This window comes from Panthera onca, chromosome D1 (genome assembly GCF_046562875.1).
Source record: "Panthera onca isolate mPanOnc1 chromosome D1, mPanOnc1 haplotype 2, whole genome shotgun sequence".
NCBI classification, from domain to species: Eukaryota; Metazoa; Chordata; class Mammalia; order Carnivora; family Felidae; genus Panthera; species Panthera onca.
The window spans coordinates 94409062-94423273 of record NC_138348.1 but is presented as its reverse complement, the minus strand read 5'-3'; the positions used below and the strand labels follow the sequence as shown (position 1 = coordinate 94423273).

Sequence of the window (14212 nt, the reverse complement as noted above, 5' to 3'; positions counted from 1 at the left end):
GAGACACATCTATGGTTATGGATTGGAAGGCTTAATATTGTTCAAGTGTCCATCCTACTCAAAGTGATCTACAGATTCAATGTAATCCCTATAAAAGTCTTAATGGTAAATATATATATATATATATATATATATATATATATATATATATATTTTATAGAAATAGAAAAAAATTGAAAAAGTCATATGGGATCACAAAAGATCCCAGAATAGCTAAAACAATCTTGAGAAAGAGCAAAGCTGGAAGCATCACATGTTTTTCTTTCTCTTTCTTTTTTTCTTTCTTCCTTTCTTTCTTCTTTCTTTCTCTCTTTCTTTCTTTCAAGTTTATTTTGAGGGAGAGACAGAGAAAGTGTTGTCAGTGCAGAACCTGACTCAGGCCTCGAGCTCACGAACTGTGAGATCACGACCTGAGCCAAAATCAAGAGTTGGACACTTAACCCACCGAGTCACCCTGGCACCTCTTCACATTTCTTGATTTTAAAATGTATTAAAAAGCTACAGTAATCAAAACGGTATGCCCCTGGCATAAAAACAGTCACATAGACCAACGGAGCCTGTTAAAAAACAAACTTCAACTGAGTAAATTTGAATATTTAGTTGGCTTTGTTAAGTGATTCATGCATCAGGCAGCATCCCATCTAGCAATCAAAAAAGAGCTCCAAGGAGCTGTACAAAAAGGAAGGATTTTATAGGCAGAAACAGGGTGAGATAATTAGCAAAAGGAAAAAAGAAAGGATTATTTCAGGCAAGATTTCTTTCCCTTGGGGGAAGAGTAGTGGATCTTATCATGCAGATTCCCTCATCTTCCTTGCTGGGGCGGGGTGGATGGAGAGGGCCCATGTAACAGATTACCTCTTTGGTGCTGACCAGAAACTTCCTGACTGATCAGTTAAGACTACATTTCTGGGGGATGTTGAAACTGCAGTTAGTTTAGATATCAAGCCCCAGTTTGGTAACTTGGTCTAAGTGACCCCATTTTGGGCCTGTGGCTCTTTTCTTTTTAACATACAAATAGAAAGCCCAGAAATGGACCCATGCATTCACACTCAACTGGTATCTGATGAGGGAGCTAAGAACACACCATGGGGAAAGGACAGTCTCTTCAGCTAATGATGTTGAGAAAACTGGATATCTATGCGAAAAAGAATGAAACTGGGCTCACACCATACACAAAAATGAGCTCAAAATGGATTAAAGGTTTAAACATAAGACAAAAATAAACATAAGACTTAAAATTGTAAAACTGCTAGGAGAAAACATAGAGGAAAAACTTCATGATGTGGGATTGGCCATGATTTCATGAATGTGACACTAAAGGCACAGACAACAAAAACAAAAATAAACAAGCGGACCAACATCTAACTTAAGAAGCTTCTGCATAGTGGAAGACAAAATCAAGAGTGAAAAGACAACAGGATGGGAGAAAAATTTGCAAACCATATATGTAATAAGAGGTTATTTCCAAAAAAATATATGGAACTCCTACAAGTCAGAAAAGAGCCCCCCAAGCAACTGATTAAAGTAGGCAAAAGACTTGAATAAACATTTCTCCAAAGAAGACATAAAAAAAGGGCAATAGGTATATGAAAAGGTGCTCACCATTATTAATCACCAGGGAAATGCAACTCAAAAACATAATGAGATATCATCTTACCCCTTGTCAGAATGGATATAAAAAAACAAAAGACAACAAGTGTTGGCAACAATGTGAAAATGCTGGGACCTGGGTACACCATTGATGGGATGTAAAATGGTGCAGCCATTATGGAAAATTGTATGGAGATCCCTCAGAAAATTAAAAAATATTCCACTTCTGGATATATACCCAAAATATTTGAAATCAGGATTTTGAAAAGATTGCTGCACTTTGGTGGGGTTCAAGGCAAGCTTCCCCAGAATGTGCCACTTTGGCATGTCAATTATTTTTAGCTGAAGACACTCAAGGTCCAATAGGCTCAAAAAGAACTTTTTATCTCCTCCTAAATTGCCTAAAAGAATTTAGATAGGGAGGCTGTTCCAGGAAGAGAGCTATTCCCAAAGATAATCTTCTATTAAAAAATTTTTTTTAATGTTTTTATTTATTTTTGGGAGAGAGAGAGAGAGAGCATGAACACAAAAGAGCATGAGCAGGGGAGGGGCAGAGAGAGAGTGAGACACAGAGTCTGAAGCAGGCTCTCTGAGCTGTTAGCATAGAGCCTGATGCAGGGCTCGAGCCCATGAACTGTGAGATCATGACCTGAGCCAAAGACAGATGCGTAACGGACTGAGCCACCCAGGCACCACAGTTTTGTTTTGTTTTGTTTTTTTTAACATAAGAAGACTTCATGTGGCACGACAAACATTTCTTTACCAAATATTGGCTTTTCCCATTTTCTGTGAAGTGTCTTCCTTCCCTTTAAGGTCCCAGACCCCTCCCACCTTCTCTTTAGCTCAGGCAAACCTCAATTGCCTGACTATTGGAGAGCCTCTCCTGTCTTTGTGTGGCTTCAGTATGTATGGAATTAAATTTAGTTCATTTCTGTTAGTCCATCTTGTGCCAATTTAATTATCAGGCCAGGCAAAGAACCTAGAAGAGGAGAGGAAAAGTTTTCCTATAACACACTTCTGTTCATTGTAGCACTATTCACAATAGCCAAAATATGGGAACAACCCAATGTCCACCGATGTATAAATGGATAAAGAAAATGGCGCCATATACATCCAATGGAATGTTATTCAGCCCTAAAAATGAAGGAAATCCTGCCACACATGACAACATGGATGAACTTGGAGTACATGATGGAAAAGCCAGTTACAGAAGGACAAATAGTGCATGATTCCAACCTATATGAGAAATCTAAAATAGATTAATAGAAACAGAGAGTAGGATGGTGGTTGCCAGAGGCTGGGCGAAGTTGCTCTTCAAAGATCTAAAGTCTGCGTTCTGTAAGATAAATAAGTCCTCCAGATCTGCTGTACAATGCTGTGCTTATAGATTACAATCCTGTATTGTAGACTTTAAATTTGTTAAGAGGGAAGGTCTAATATGAAGTGTTCTTGCTATAATAAAAACAAATTACTCTTGAAGTAATGTAATTTGGCACAACAATTGCATTAATTATTCACTAATATTATTGTCTATCAGTCTGCCTTCGTTTTCTGAGATTTTATCTTGATGGGCCCAATATATTCTTTTAGGGGTACTTTTTAACTCAGGTAGTTCCTATAAACAGTGTTTGGTAATAAAAATTAATATAAAATTTTTAGAGGGCAATTTTCATTTTTAGAAAAGTTCATGTGTTCCAAGACTAACTAGTTTTAATTCTAGAAAAGTTCATATTTTCCAAGACTAGCTAGTTTTAATTCTAGACATTCTAAATTTGTCCCCGAAAAACAAACTACTCTATGCACAAAGTTACTCTAAAAAATGAAAAGGATTTCAAAATTAAGTATTGTATACCTTTGGAGTTTTCATTTTATGGTTTGCTCAATTCTTCCCTTGGTTTAGTATGTATACATTTCAATGTATTAATGGTTGCAAGCTCCGTTTTCAATAATTGCTATTTTCTAAATCTTAAAACGTGGAGCTATTTGGCACTATCTGTTAACAGCTTGGTTGAATATTGCTGATTAATTTTGAACCAAACGCAACCAAAATTTAAAGGTTCTCAAACAGTATAAAATCAAACTGGCTACAGAAACAAAGATAATAATTCCACTGAATTTTGTTATATTCACTATTAGCTCATGATGAAAACAATGGAATTTCGGTAACTCTCCCTGGGTATATATTTTAATTAAGAAGAATGCAACCTTGAAAAAAAATTGTAGTTTTTTTGTTTGTTGAAATGTTTAAGAAGTAACACTGAACTCAGAAAGATGCATTCTTGGAAAATCTGATTAAAGTACATGCGTGTATATGAAAAGTATTCTATTTATGTTAGTTGTCAATATTTAGATAACAGGTTATTTTAATGGACATGGGCATAATATATTTTACATTTTTATTATTTTTTTCCAAAAAATGTTTATTTTTGAGAAAGAGAGACAGAGAGCAAGCAGGGGAGGGGTAGATAGAAAGGGAGACACAGAATCTGGAGCAGGCCCCAGGCTCTGAGCTGTCAGCACAGAGCTGGACACAGGGCTGGAACCCACGAACCGTGAGATCATGACCTGAGCTGAAGTCGGATGCTTAACCGACTGAGCCACCCAGGCACTCCTAAAATTACTTTTTGCATATGAATTTTCAGATGGAAACATTTTGTGTTTAAAGTTTGCTTATAAAAAATAAATATTTCAAAAACACTTGAAGATTAAAGAAAAAAAAAAGCAGAAGCATGGAAAGAATCCAAGGGTCCAAGGGAAAACACACCAGGGAGAAGAAAAAGAATTTGCCTATAAGACCTAAAGCCACAGGCCTTCAGTGAAGAGGCGGTCATGCCTCTCTGCCCTATACCAATAGGTAATGTGGGAATTACAATAGGGGAAGGACAACCAGCAGTAGGAGATTTCAAGTTTCTCTTACTGCACCATATATATGTATGTATATATTTCAGTATATGTATATCTCAGCCATGTATATGTGAAAGAGGATTCCGAAGATTCATAAACATTTGAACTGGTTCACTTATCACATCTAAAGCACCAAAACACTTTGGATCTAAAAGATCCTGAATTTGAAATATGTCATAGAGTACAATGTGCGCAAGTGACCCCCTGGTATAGTGCAATTCATTGGACTTGTTAATTACTCCTCCTCTGACCGGAGAGGGTAAATTGTCTGGGGGTTTTGTGTGTGTGTGTGTGTGTGTGTGTGTGTGGAGGGGTGGTGGGGGAGAGGTGGGTGGCAGGTGACGTGTGTCTTGCACTCCCCCTGGTGGTTAGAGTGTGTTACTAATGAAGCTTAATGCTCAACTTTAACCCCAAGAAGATGAAGAACATCCTTATGGTATTTATGAAAACAAACAAAAACGTGATTAGGTATTAAAAAGGCAGAGCATAGGGGTGCCTGGGTGGCTCAGTCGGTTGAACGTCCGACTTCAGCTCAGGTCATGATCTCGCGGTCTGTGAGTTCGAGCCCCGCGTCGGGCTCTGTGCTGACCGCTCGGACGGAGCCTGGAGCCGGCTTTGGATTCTGTGTCTTCCTCTCTCTCTGCCCCTCCCCCACTCATGTTCTGTCTCTCTCTCTCTGTCAAAAATAAGCAAACAGTAAAAAAAAAAAAAAAAAAGGCAGAGCATAAAATTTCTATCAGTCAGGGCTAAACCTGGTAAATTACTAAATTCAAAGAATGGATTTTTGTGGATTTTCAGTTTGCTACTAAGATGGGTTTATTATTGAGTCTTTTTGTTGTTGTTGTTTGATTATATTAAAACACTAGGGGTTACATTTCTAAATATAACAGTATCCAGAGAATTTTTCTTGTATTTGCTAATCACTTTCAAACTCCTAAGGCATTCATGAGCACTCCTTTTGCAAGAATTTTAATATCTTACTCTTCTTTAAAAAAATTTTTTTTAACGTTTATTCATTTTGAGGGAGAGAGAGAGAGAGAGAGAGAGAGAGAGAGAGAGAGAGATGGACAGTGTGAGCAGAAGAGGGGCAGAGAGTGAGACACAGAATCTGAAGCAGGCTCCAGGTTCCGAACTCTCAGCACAGAGTCCGACGCGGGGCTCGAACTCACAGACCACGAGATCATGACCTGAGCGAAGCTGGACGCTCAACCGACTGAGCCACCCAGCGCCCCCTAATATCTTACTCTTCTTTGTCTCTGTTTTATGTAGGGCAGTATGGAGCATGTACAACAGTGCTCTAGTTTCTTCACTTTACTCAGAGAACAGTTGTGTGAATTGGATGGGATGTGAGAGTTCTTATAAAGTTGTCTCAGATATTCAAATATACTATGTCGGAATTGTGTCTGACTTATGTGCCTTAGGGGTCCCAGATGGAGACTAGGATATGTGACATGCTGGTGGGCAAAGAAATTCTGAGTCAATTTATATCAGAATATTGGCTGGAGATGGTGGGCACGTGTGGGTAGCATCATGGTGGTGAAGATAACAGGGCATCTGTTTCAGATACTGATTACCTACCCACGTCACGTGGATTCATTTTTAAATCTTATAAGCAGAGGGGCCATATGAAGAAGGTGAAGGGCTCTTTGAGATACAGGGCATAAGCCATGTTACATCTGTGCCCAGGTAGTGAAGCAGGATAATGGGGATTCTCCTAACTTCTACTTGGGATATGGCTTCGTGTCCCTATAGCAGATACATCAGAGCACAGAGCAGCATATCCAGCATCTCAGTAGTCTGCTGTTTTGGGATCATGGAAAGACACCAAAAGCTTCTTCGTCACTTACATCCACTTTCTTACAGAGGGAATAGTCTGCAGTGACAATGAGAAAGTTGTGCTTTCGAGCCTCTTCAAAAAAGGCGTAAATCAGCAAAGGGCAGCCAGAACCAGATAGTATTAGGTGGAAGTTCATACCTACACATGAAACATCTCTTGGGGAGTCCAAGAAACACTTTGTAGTAATTGCATAGGAGAGTGAGAGTTTATGGTATGTGTCTGGGTGAGAAAGGCAAGTGCCAGTGACATTTGGAATTTTATTGTGACCTGCTTTGTGTCCACAGACTGGCGAGGTCAAGAGGAAATTGGGTCCCATCTCCTACATGTGATACTGCCTGAAAGAGAAAGGGTAGAAAAACTAGTGGAAACCCTTTTTATGGACACTTTGTCTATAGTTCGTGCATATTGCATTTCAGGCAAAAAAAACCCCCCATTTTCTACAAGGCTCTTTGTCTAATATCCTGAGAGTATGGTATCACCATGGCCAACTCTGTCTAAGAATAATGGTTGTTAACAAAACATAAAATAATACAAAGGTTTTTTTTTTTTTTTAAAGCTGTGAAAGTGTAGGACAAAGAGAATGGTCATAAGTGATAATGATTATAATGGTGACCACTGTTTGAGAGTACTTCTACAATAAATGTTCTTTTATAGGTTTATTTATTTTTGAAAGAGAGAGAGAGCGAGCATGAATAGGGGAGATGCAGAGAGAGAGGGGGACAGAGGATCCGCACTAACAGCGGTGAGCCCGATGCGGGGCTTGAACTCATGAACCATGAGATCATGACTTGAGCCTAGGTCAGAGGCTCAACTGACTGAGCCACCCAGGCACCTCTGTGGACTGTACAATTTAACTAAGGCTTTTTTTCCTTCCCTTCCCTTCCTTTTTTTAAATGTTTATTTAGTTTGAGAGAGGGAGAGAGAGAATCCCCAGCAGGCTTCTTGCCAACAGAGCAGAAATCCACGCAGGGCTTGATCCCATGAACCATGAGATCATGACCTGATCCAAAATCAAGAGTCAGATATTTAACTGACTGAGTCACCCAGGCAGTCCTTTTCTGTTTTTTTTTCTTTTTTCTTTTAGAGTCAGAAAAAGGCAAGAGATATTTAGATCGCAAACGATTTAAGTGACTGAGAAAAGAACTAATAAATCTGACTTTTAACACAACAGCTGGGAGCTCTGATTTGAAAATCTTCCTTATTGTATGTGTGTGTGTGTGTATATATATATATATATATATATATATATATACACATATACTTCATTCATCAGTCAATGGGCATTTGGGCTTTTCCATAATTTGGCTATTGTTGATGATCCGCTAACCTTCTTGAAAGTGTTCACTATGTTTATATTTTCTTTATGTATGCACACTATTTCACCTGCTTTATTTTGGCTTTTACCCCCCAAATTCCATTAAACATTTTACCAAAGTTATTCATGACCTGCCCTTCTTATGTTCCTTTTCTCGGCCAACATCTCTACCTTTCACTTGGGTTTTCTTTTTCAGTGACTTTTTTTTTTTATTGAAATGTAATTGATACACAAATTAGTTTTAAGAGTACATCATAGTGATTCAATGTTTTTATACATTGTGAAATGATCCTCATGACAAGTCTAGTTACCATCTGCCACTGAGCAACATGGAAGGCTTCATGAACTTGGATGTCACCCTCGTGCAGGGGCCACGCAGATCCTCTTTGCATTGTTCCAGTTTTAACATATGTACTGTATGGGCACCTGGGTGACTCCATCGGTTGAGCATCTGACTTTGGCTCAGGTCATGATCTAATGGTGTGTGAGTCTGAGTCCCGCATCGGTCTCTGTGCTGACAGCTCGGAGCCCGGAGCCTGCTTCGGATTCTGTGTCTCCCTCTCTCTCTGCCCCTCCCCACTCATGCTCTGTCTGTCTGTCTCTCTCAAAAATGAAATAAACATTAAACATTTTTTTAAAAAAGTATATGTGCTGCCAAAGAGAGCACTCACTCAGGTTTATAGACACAGGCTTGATGGCATCCTGAGTCTTCCCTCTTTTTTCCTCACTTCTCGTACCACATGAGATCTAGGTAAATAAAAGAAGTGGAAACTGAATCTCTTGAAATTTTCAAGCATGCCTAACAAGAGGTTAAAATGCTCTAACTTTAAATGTCTTATGACAAACAGTGATACTTTATTACCTATTATTTCATGTAGAGATGGAGACAGCAAGTCTCAGGTAAGTTGTGACATGGTCAAAATCACCTGGAAAATAAACTGACTTAGTCAAGACTAGAGTTGGAAACCTCTGGGTCCTACTTAGGTAATGTTTCATGGTTTAAAGCTATGAATGTACAAGGGTTTATGGATTCAATTTTTTTTTTCTAGATGTAAGAAGAACTTTTTTCAGTTCGGTATGGTCATTGTTCATCCTGTTGACACAGTCTCACGTTTCTGGAATGCCAACATGGCACAGTACTCATGCAGAATGAATGTGTTGAAGATAAGAAATGTGTGATGTACTAAGCACTAATGTCAGGTTATCCTTAGTATCAAGGACATGATTCTGTTTATTGTCTCTCTCAACGCTTCTTTCACCTTTTCATTTCTCAAACTATAAATAAAAGGATTCAGGAGAGGGGTCACCACTGTAATGAGGACAGCAGCTACCTTGTCAAAATTCAGGGAATAGTTCTGATTGGGTCTCACATACACAAAGATATTGCTCCCGTAAGCAATGGAAATGACCGTGATGTGAGAGGCACAGGTAGAAAAAGCTTTTTGACGGCCTTGGGCCGAGGGGATGCGCAGGATGGTGGAGATGATGTAGGTATAGGATGCAGTAGTGAATGTCAGGGAGCTCAGGATGACAAGGGCAGATAGGAGAAAGTTGATCTGCTCAATGAGGTGAGTATCTACACAGGCCACCTGCAGAAGAGGGGCAATGTCACAGAAAAAATGCTTGATCTCTTTTCCACAGTAAGGTAGCCTTGTCACTACAATGGTTGGTACCAACACAGACAGGAAGGCTCCTACCCAGCAGCTCAGAACCAGCAGGAGGCAGGTCCTGCTGTTCATGATGATGGTATAGCACAGGGGGTTACAGATGGCCACGTAGCGGTCAAAGGACATCACTGCTAGGAGGATAAACTCCACTGTCCCCAGAAAGAAGTAGAAATATGTTTGAGTGATACAGCCAGCAAAGGATATGGTTTTCTTCTCTCCTAGGAGGCAGGCTAGCAACTTTGGTGTAACGACAGTGGTGTATAAAATATCCAGAAAAGACAAATTACTGAGGAAAATGTACATTGGAGTTTGCAGGTGATTATCAGTCCATATTAGGAAGATGATGACAATGTTTCCTATTGCTGTTAATGTGTAAGTCAGCAAAAGAACCACAAAAAGGAGTATTCGAAGCTCCAGGAGAGTGGGAAAGGCGATCAGGGTGAATTCAGTCACTGTGCTCCAATTTCCCATGGGCATGGCTACACAGCAGGCAGGGTCTCCCTTAAGAAAGAAGAAAAGGAAGATCAGCTTGGGAGATAATTTTATAAATATCTGTTGAAAATGTGTTGTAGAGTCTGCCTTACATTGGGAGATGGGTCACGGGTTTAGCCCTTGATCAGAAAATCATTCTTGTGCATCTTAGGGAAAGTCAAAATACCATTTAGACACAACTTTTTCCATAAAATGAAGGGAGAAGACTGGATTAAAAAAACCTCTAAGCTTCCTTCCAGTAATGAAATTCTATTTAGTCTCATTAAATGAAACTTCTCTTCAGTGCAGCCAGCTTCATGTTCCCAGTTAAAAATATGCTATAAAGTACTGACTCACACTTTAGCTAGAACTATTTTTTCTGAAGTTTACAGTCACTGAGACAGAAATCCTTTAAAATACTTTCCAGTTTTTTCTATAACAAATTTTCTTTCACTTTGACAGTTGATAATGATGACCTGCCATGAGTAAGAGATAAAGATTGACTCTCCCTGCCTCCGATACTTGGTGATTTCCAGAGTCTCTCATTTTTGAAAGTCTTTTCCTTACACAAGTAGATTTATGGAAACAGACAAGAAATATCTGAAATGGACAATGGTTCAGGCTTCCTGCTAATCACTTTAGATGACACATCAGAAGGGAATACTGGATATTTTATCTTTAGGTTCTATCCTGTATCCAAAACCTACCTTCTACAAATTCTGTGAAGTATGTAATAATATATACATCAAATATCTGGCTGATTATTATTTTTTTATTGAAGTATAATGAATATACAATGTTATATCAGTTTCAGGTTTACAACACATTGGTTCAACAATCCTATATATTACTCAGTTTCACCATGATAAGTGTAGTTACTGTCACTATACGTTATTGCAGTATTATTGACCATATTCCCTATGCTGTACTTTTCATCCTCATGACTTATTTATTTTATGAGTGGAAGTTTGGTTCTCTTAATCCTATCTATCATCTCTCTCTCTCTCTCTCTCTCTCTCTATCTATTTATTTTTAGATCCCATATATAAGCGAAATCATATGGTTTTTGTCTTTGTCTGACTTATTTCTGGCTGATTATTTAAGAGGATGTTATACAATGTGATAAAACCAGAGAGGTACACATTATACACAGGATGGCAAAATGGAGGTAATTTAGCTTACTTCATTTACTTGATCAGTTGAAATCATCAAAGTGTACATCAAGATCATACAGTTGTTCTTTATCCCAGTATCTGAGATGTGTTCTTTGGCACAGTATCCCATTTCAGGTTAAAAGCACCCATTCTTTAAGTTCAATGCTTTCCTTGTCTAGATTTTACTTAGCTCTTCCTTAACAGATAGGTTAGAGCCGTTCCCCTCATTTTCCTTTTCCCACCTCCCCTCCTACCCCATCTCCGAGATAAAAAAGTTCTTATTTCATTTTTTGTTTGAAGTCTTTCCCATGACAAAAAAACCCTCACATTTTTTCCCAGTGCAAATAATTAGAGCATACAAATGCAAAAAAAAAAAAATTATAATCTGCAATCAAACCTGTTAGGGATACAATGACCAGATTTTGGCGAATGTATTTCCGGGCCGTTTCAAAATTACATCGTATACGTATATATCTAAAATAATTGATGCTGACATACTATTTTGTAGCTAGCTTTTCTTATTTTTCTTTTTTAATAATAATCATTCATCTTTTGGGGCACCTGAGTGGCTCAGCCGGTTGAGTGTCCAACTCTTGATTTCGGCTTAGGTCATGATCTCACTAGTCATGAGATTCAGCCCCACAACGGGCTCTGTGATGAATGTGGAGCCTGGTTGGGATTCTCTCTCTCTCTCTCTCTCTCTGTCTCTCTCTCTCTCTCTCTCAAAAAAAAATCATCTTTCCATGTCAATTACTAGAACTCTACAAAATCATTTTCTAAATGTTTATCTTTATTTTTGAGAGAGAGAGTGTGAGTGGGGTAGGGGCAGAGAGAGAGAGAGAGGGGGACAGAGGATCAGAAGCAAGCTCTGCGCTGACAGCAGAGAGCCCCATGTGGGGCTTGAACCCACGAACTGTGAGATCACGACCTGAGCTAAAGTCGGACACTCAACCTACTGAGCCACCCAGGTGCTCCTCTATAAAATCATTTTCTAAAATCAGATTTTTTCGAGGGACAATTGATACACAAAGACCTACTCATAGGGGTGCCTGGCTGGCCCAGTCAGAAGAGCATGTGACTCTTGATCCTCAGGGTTGGGAGACCGATCCCCACACTGAGTGTAAAGATCGCTTAGAAAGAAAATCCTAAAAACATAACAACCGCAAAGAACTGCACATATTTAATATGCATAATTTTATGAGTTTGGACATATACAAACACCCATAATATCATCACCACAATTAAGGTAACAGACACATCCAACACCTACCAGAGCTTCCTTCACACAACACATTTTTAAGGGTCGTGTAGTGTTTGATTCTATGGATGGGACTGTGAGATATTTAGCCATTTGCTTAGCTTTGGTAATTTAGGTGATCGGCATTTCATTCCCACATAGATAATGACTGAATAAATATTCTTGCACATAAATCTTTGTGCAGCTGTTTCTACTCCGTAGAATACCGTTATTTTCTAATAAGATACTTGTTCTATATCTATCATAATATTAAAGAATCCAAAAAAGATTTATTCCTATAATATTAGATTTTACCAGCTTACTGGAGTAGCAGGGCCTGTAAAATCACTTATAGATCTCTTTCCTGGGTTCTTTTTCTGAGGTAATCTCAGTACGTCACACCTAACTCTGGGTAGCTGATGCCTCAGCGAGGGTAAGCTGCTGTGCTCTCTCTTGCTCTTTTTTTCAAAGCCTCCTTTTGTGTTCTGGACTTCAGTATTCTTTATTTTTTTAATTTTAATTTTAATTTTTAAGTAATCTCAACACCCAGCGTGGGGCTTGAACTTCATACCCCGAGATCAAGAATCGCATGTTCCACTGACTGAGCCAGCCCAGTGTCCCTGGACGTCAGTATTCTTATCAGAAAAATTAAAATGTTGGACCATACATTTATAAGATCCATTCAGTGTCTTCAAGTCTTATTTCCAGTTACTTTTCAATTTCCTTCCCCACCTCAAAGATTCTAACTCATTCTCCAGTAAACAAGCTCTCGAATGATTCTATAAATTACCACACAGAAGTGGATAATTATGAATACCTATACCAACATTATAGCATGTGAAACCTTGAGTGAACTTTCTGTCGGAGGTACTGTGTTTTCTGTTTTGTGTGTGTGTTGTATTATTATTTCCATGAGGTTGTTCAACAGGCAAATGATAGTTCACACTTTCAGATTCAAGTGTTAGATAATTACAACATTCAAAATGAGCTACTGTGAGATTTAAATTAAATCATAAACATGACGATAACAGATTCTTGCTAAAAATATGGTTTTGTTCAGAAAGGATTGGGATAAACTTAAAGGAGATGAATAATTACAGCAAACTGTTTCTTGAATAAATAACGATAAATTATTGAAAGTTTAATTGGGACTGAGGGATATTTTTAATGCATAGTTAATCGGAAGCCCCCAGATTTGCATACGACCCCACTAAGAATATGACAGATCAGAGAGGCCACACACAAGAAGATATGTTTAACAGAAGTAATACATTAGTAATTAAAAGATATGTGGAAAAGTATACTTACATTTCCCTGATTGTATAGATGATGTAAGATTCTCCCAACATGTTTCGTACGTGCAGACATAGTAAGAAGTTCAAACTTCGATTATTATGTGTGAATGATTTACTCCAAATATTGCACTTTGAAACTTTTCTTTTGCCAATTCCATTTCTAGCTCATAGAAATACTTCTTAAAGATAAGATAAAATTGACTAAGTCACTGAACCATCTAACCCAATATGTGTCCTGCTGATTAGCGTCCTAACCACATGCCCATCCAGTCACGGCTTGGATGCCTTCAGTGACTTGGAAGTCACTGTCTTGCTTTAGCCCTGGCTGAATGAAAAACTCCTGTCTTGAATGGAAAACTGTAACTTCCAAACGCACGTTCATGTTCTGACCTTTCCAACCAAATACTGCCCCTTTTCGCCATGGCAGGTCTTAAACACCTCAACGATCTAGGTCTCTTCCTTGCCCTACAACTTCCTGGTGAGATCCACACAACATGATTCTAGAGTCTGGTTTTGCAGATAGAGAATGTGGTAGTAAAGCGTTAAGAGTCTTGAAAATCTTGCAGGAATGAATCAGCTCTACTGGAGTAGATCCTCCCTGACTCCATTAAAACAAATTAGCCCAGAAAATCATTGATTCTCAGTTCACAGGTATTTTTTCCCCTTGCAAGAAGGCTATTTTTGGCTCTGGTTAATTCTCAGTTATTCGAATTATTTAGTAACTGGGCTGTTTTGAAGAGAG

At 38.6% G+C, this 14212-nt stretch overlaps 1 protein-coding gene and 1 non-coding gene across 2 annotated transcripts; both read right to left on the bottom strand.

Annotated features, from left to right (window-relative positions):
- Positions 1-7969: 7969 nt before the first annotated feature.
- On the bottom strand, positions 7970-8072 carry LOC132662608 (U6 spliceosomal RNA). The gene has a single exon (XR_009602629.1). It is a non-coding gene; the product is annotated as a U6 spliceosomal RNA (small nuclear RNA).
- A 770-nt stretch (positions 8073-8842) lies between these two features.
- OR6M1 (olfactory receptor family 6 subfamily M member 1) lies at positions 8843-9790 on the bottom strand. Its single transcript, XM_060607772.2, has one exon. The coding sequence runs from the start codon at positions 9788-9790 to the stop codon at positions 8843-8845; it is 948 nt and encodes a 315-aa protein (XP_060463755.2).
- Between the last annotated feature and the right edge of the window lie 4422 nt (positions 9791-14212).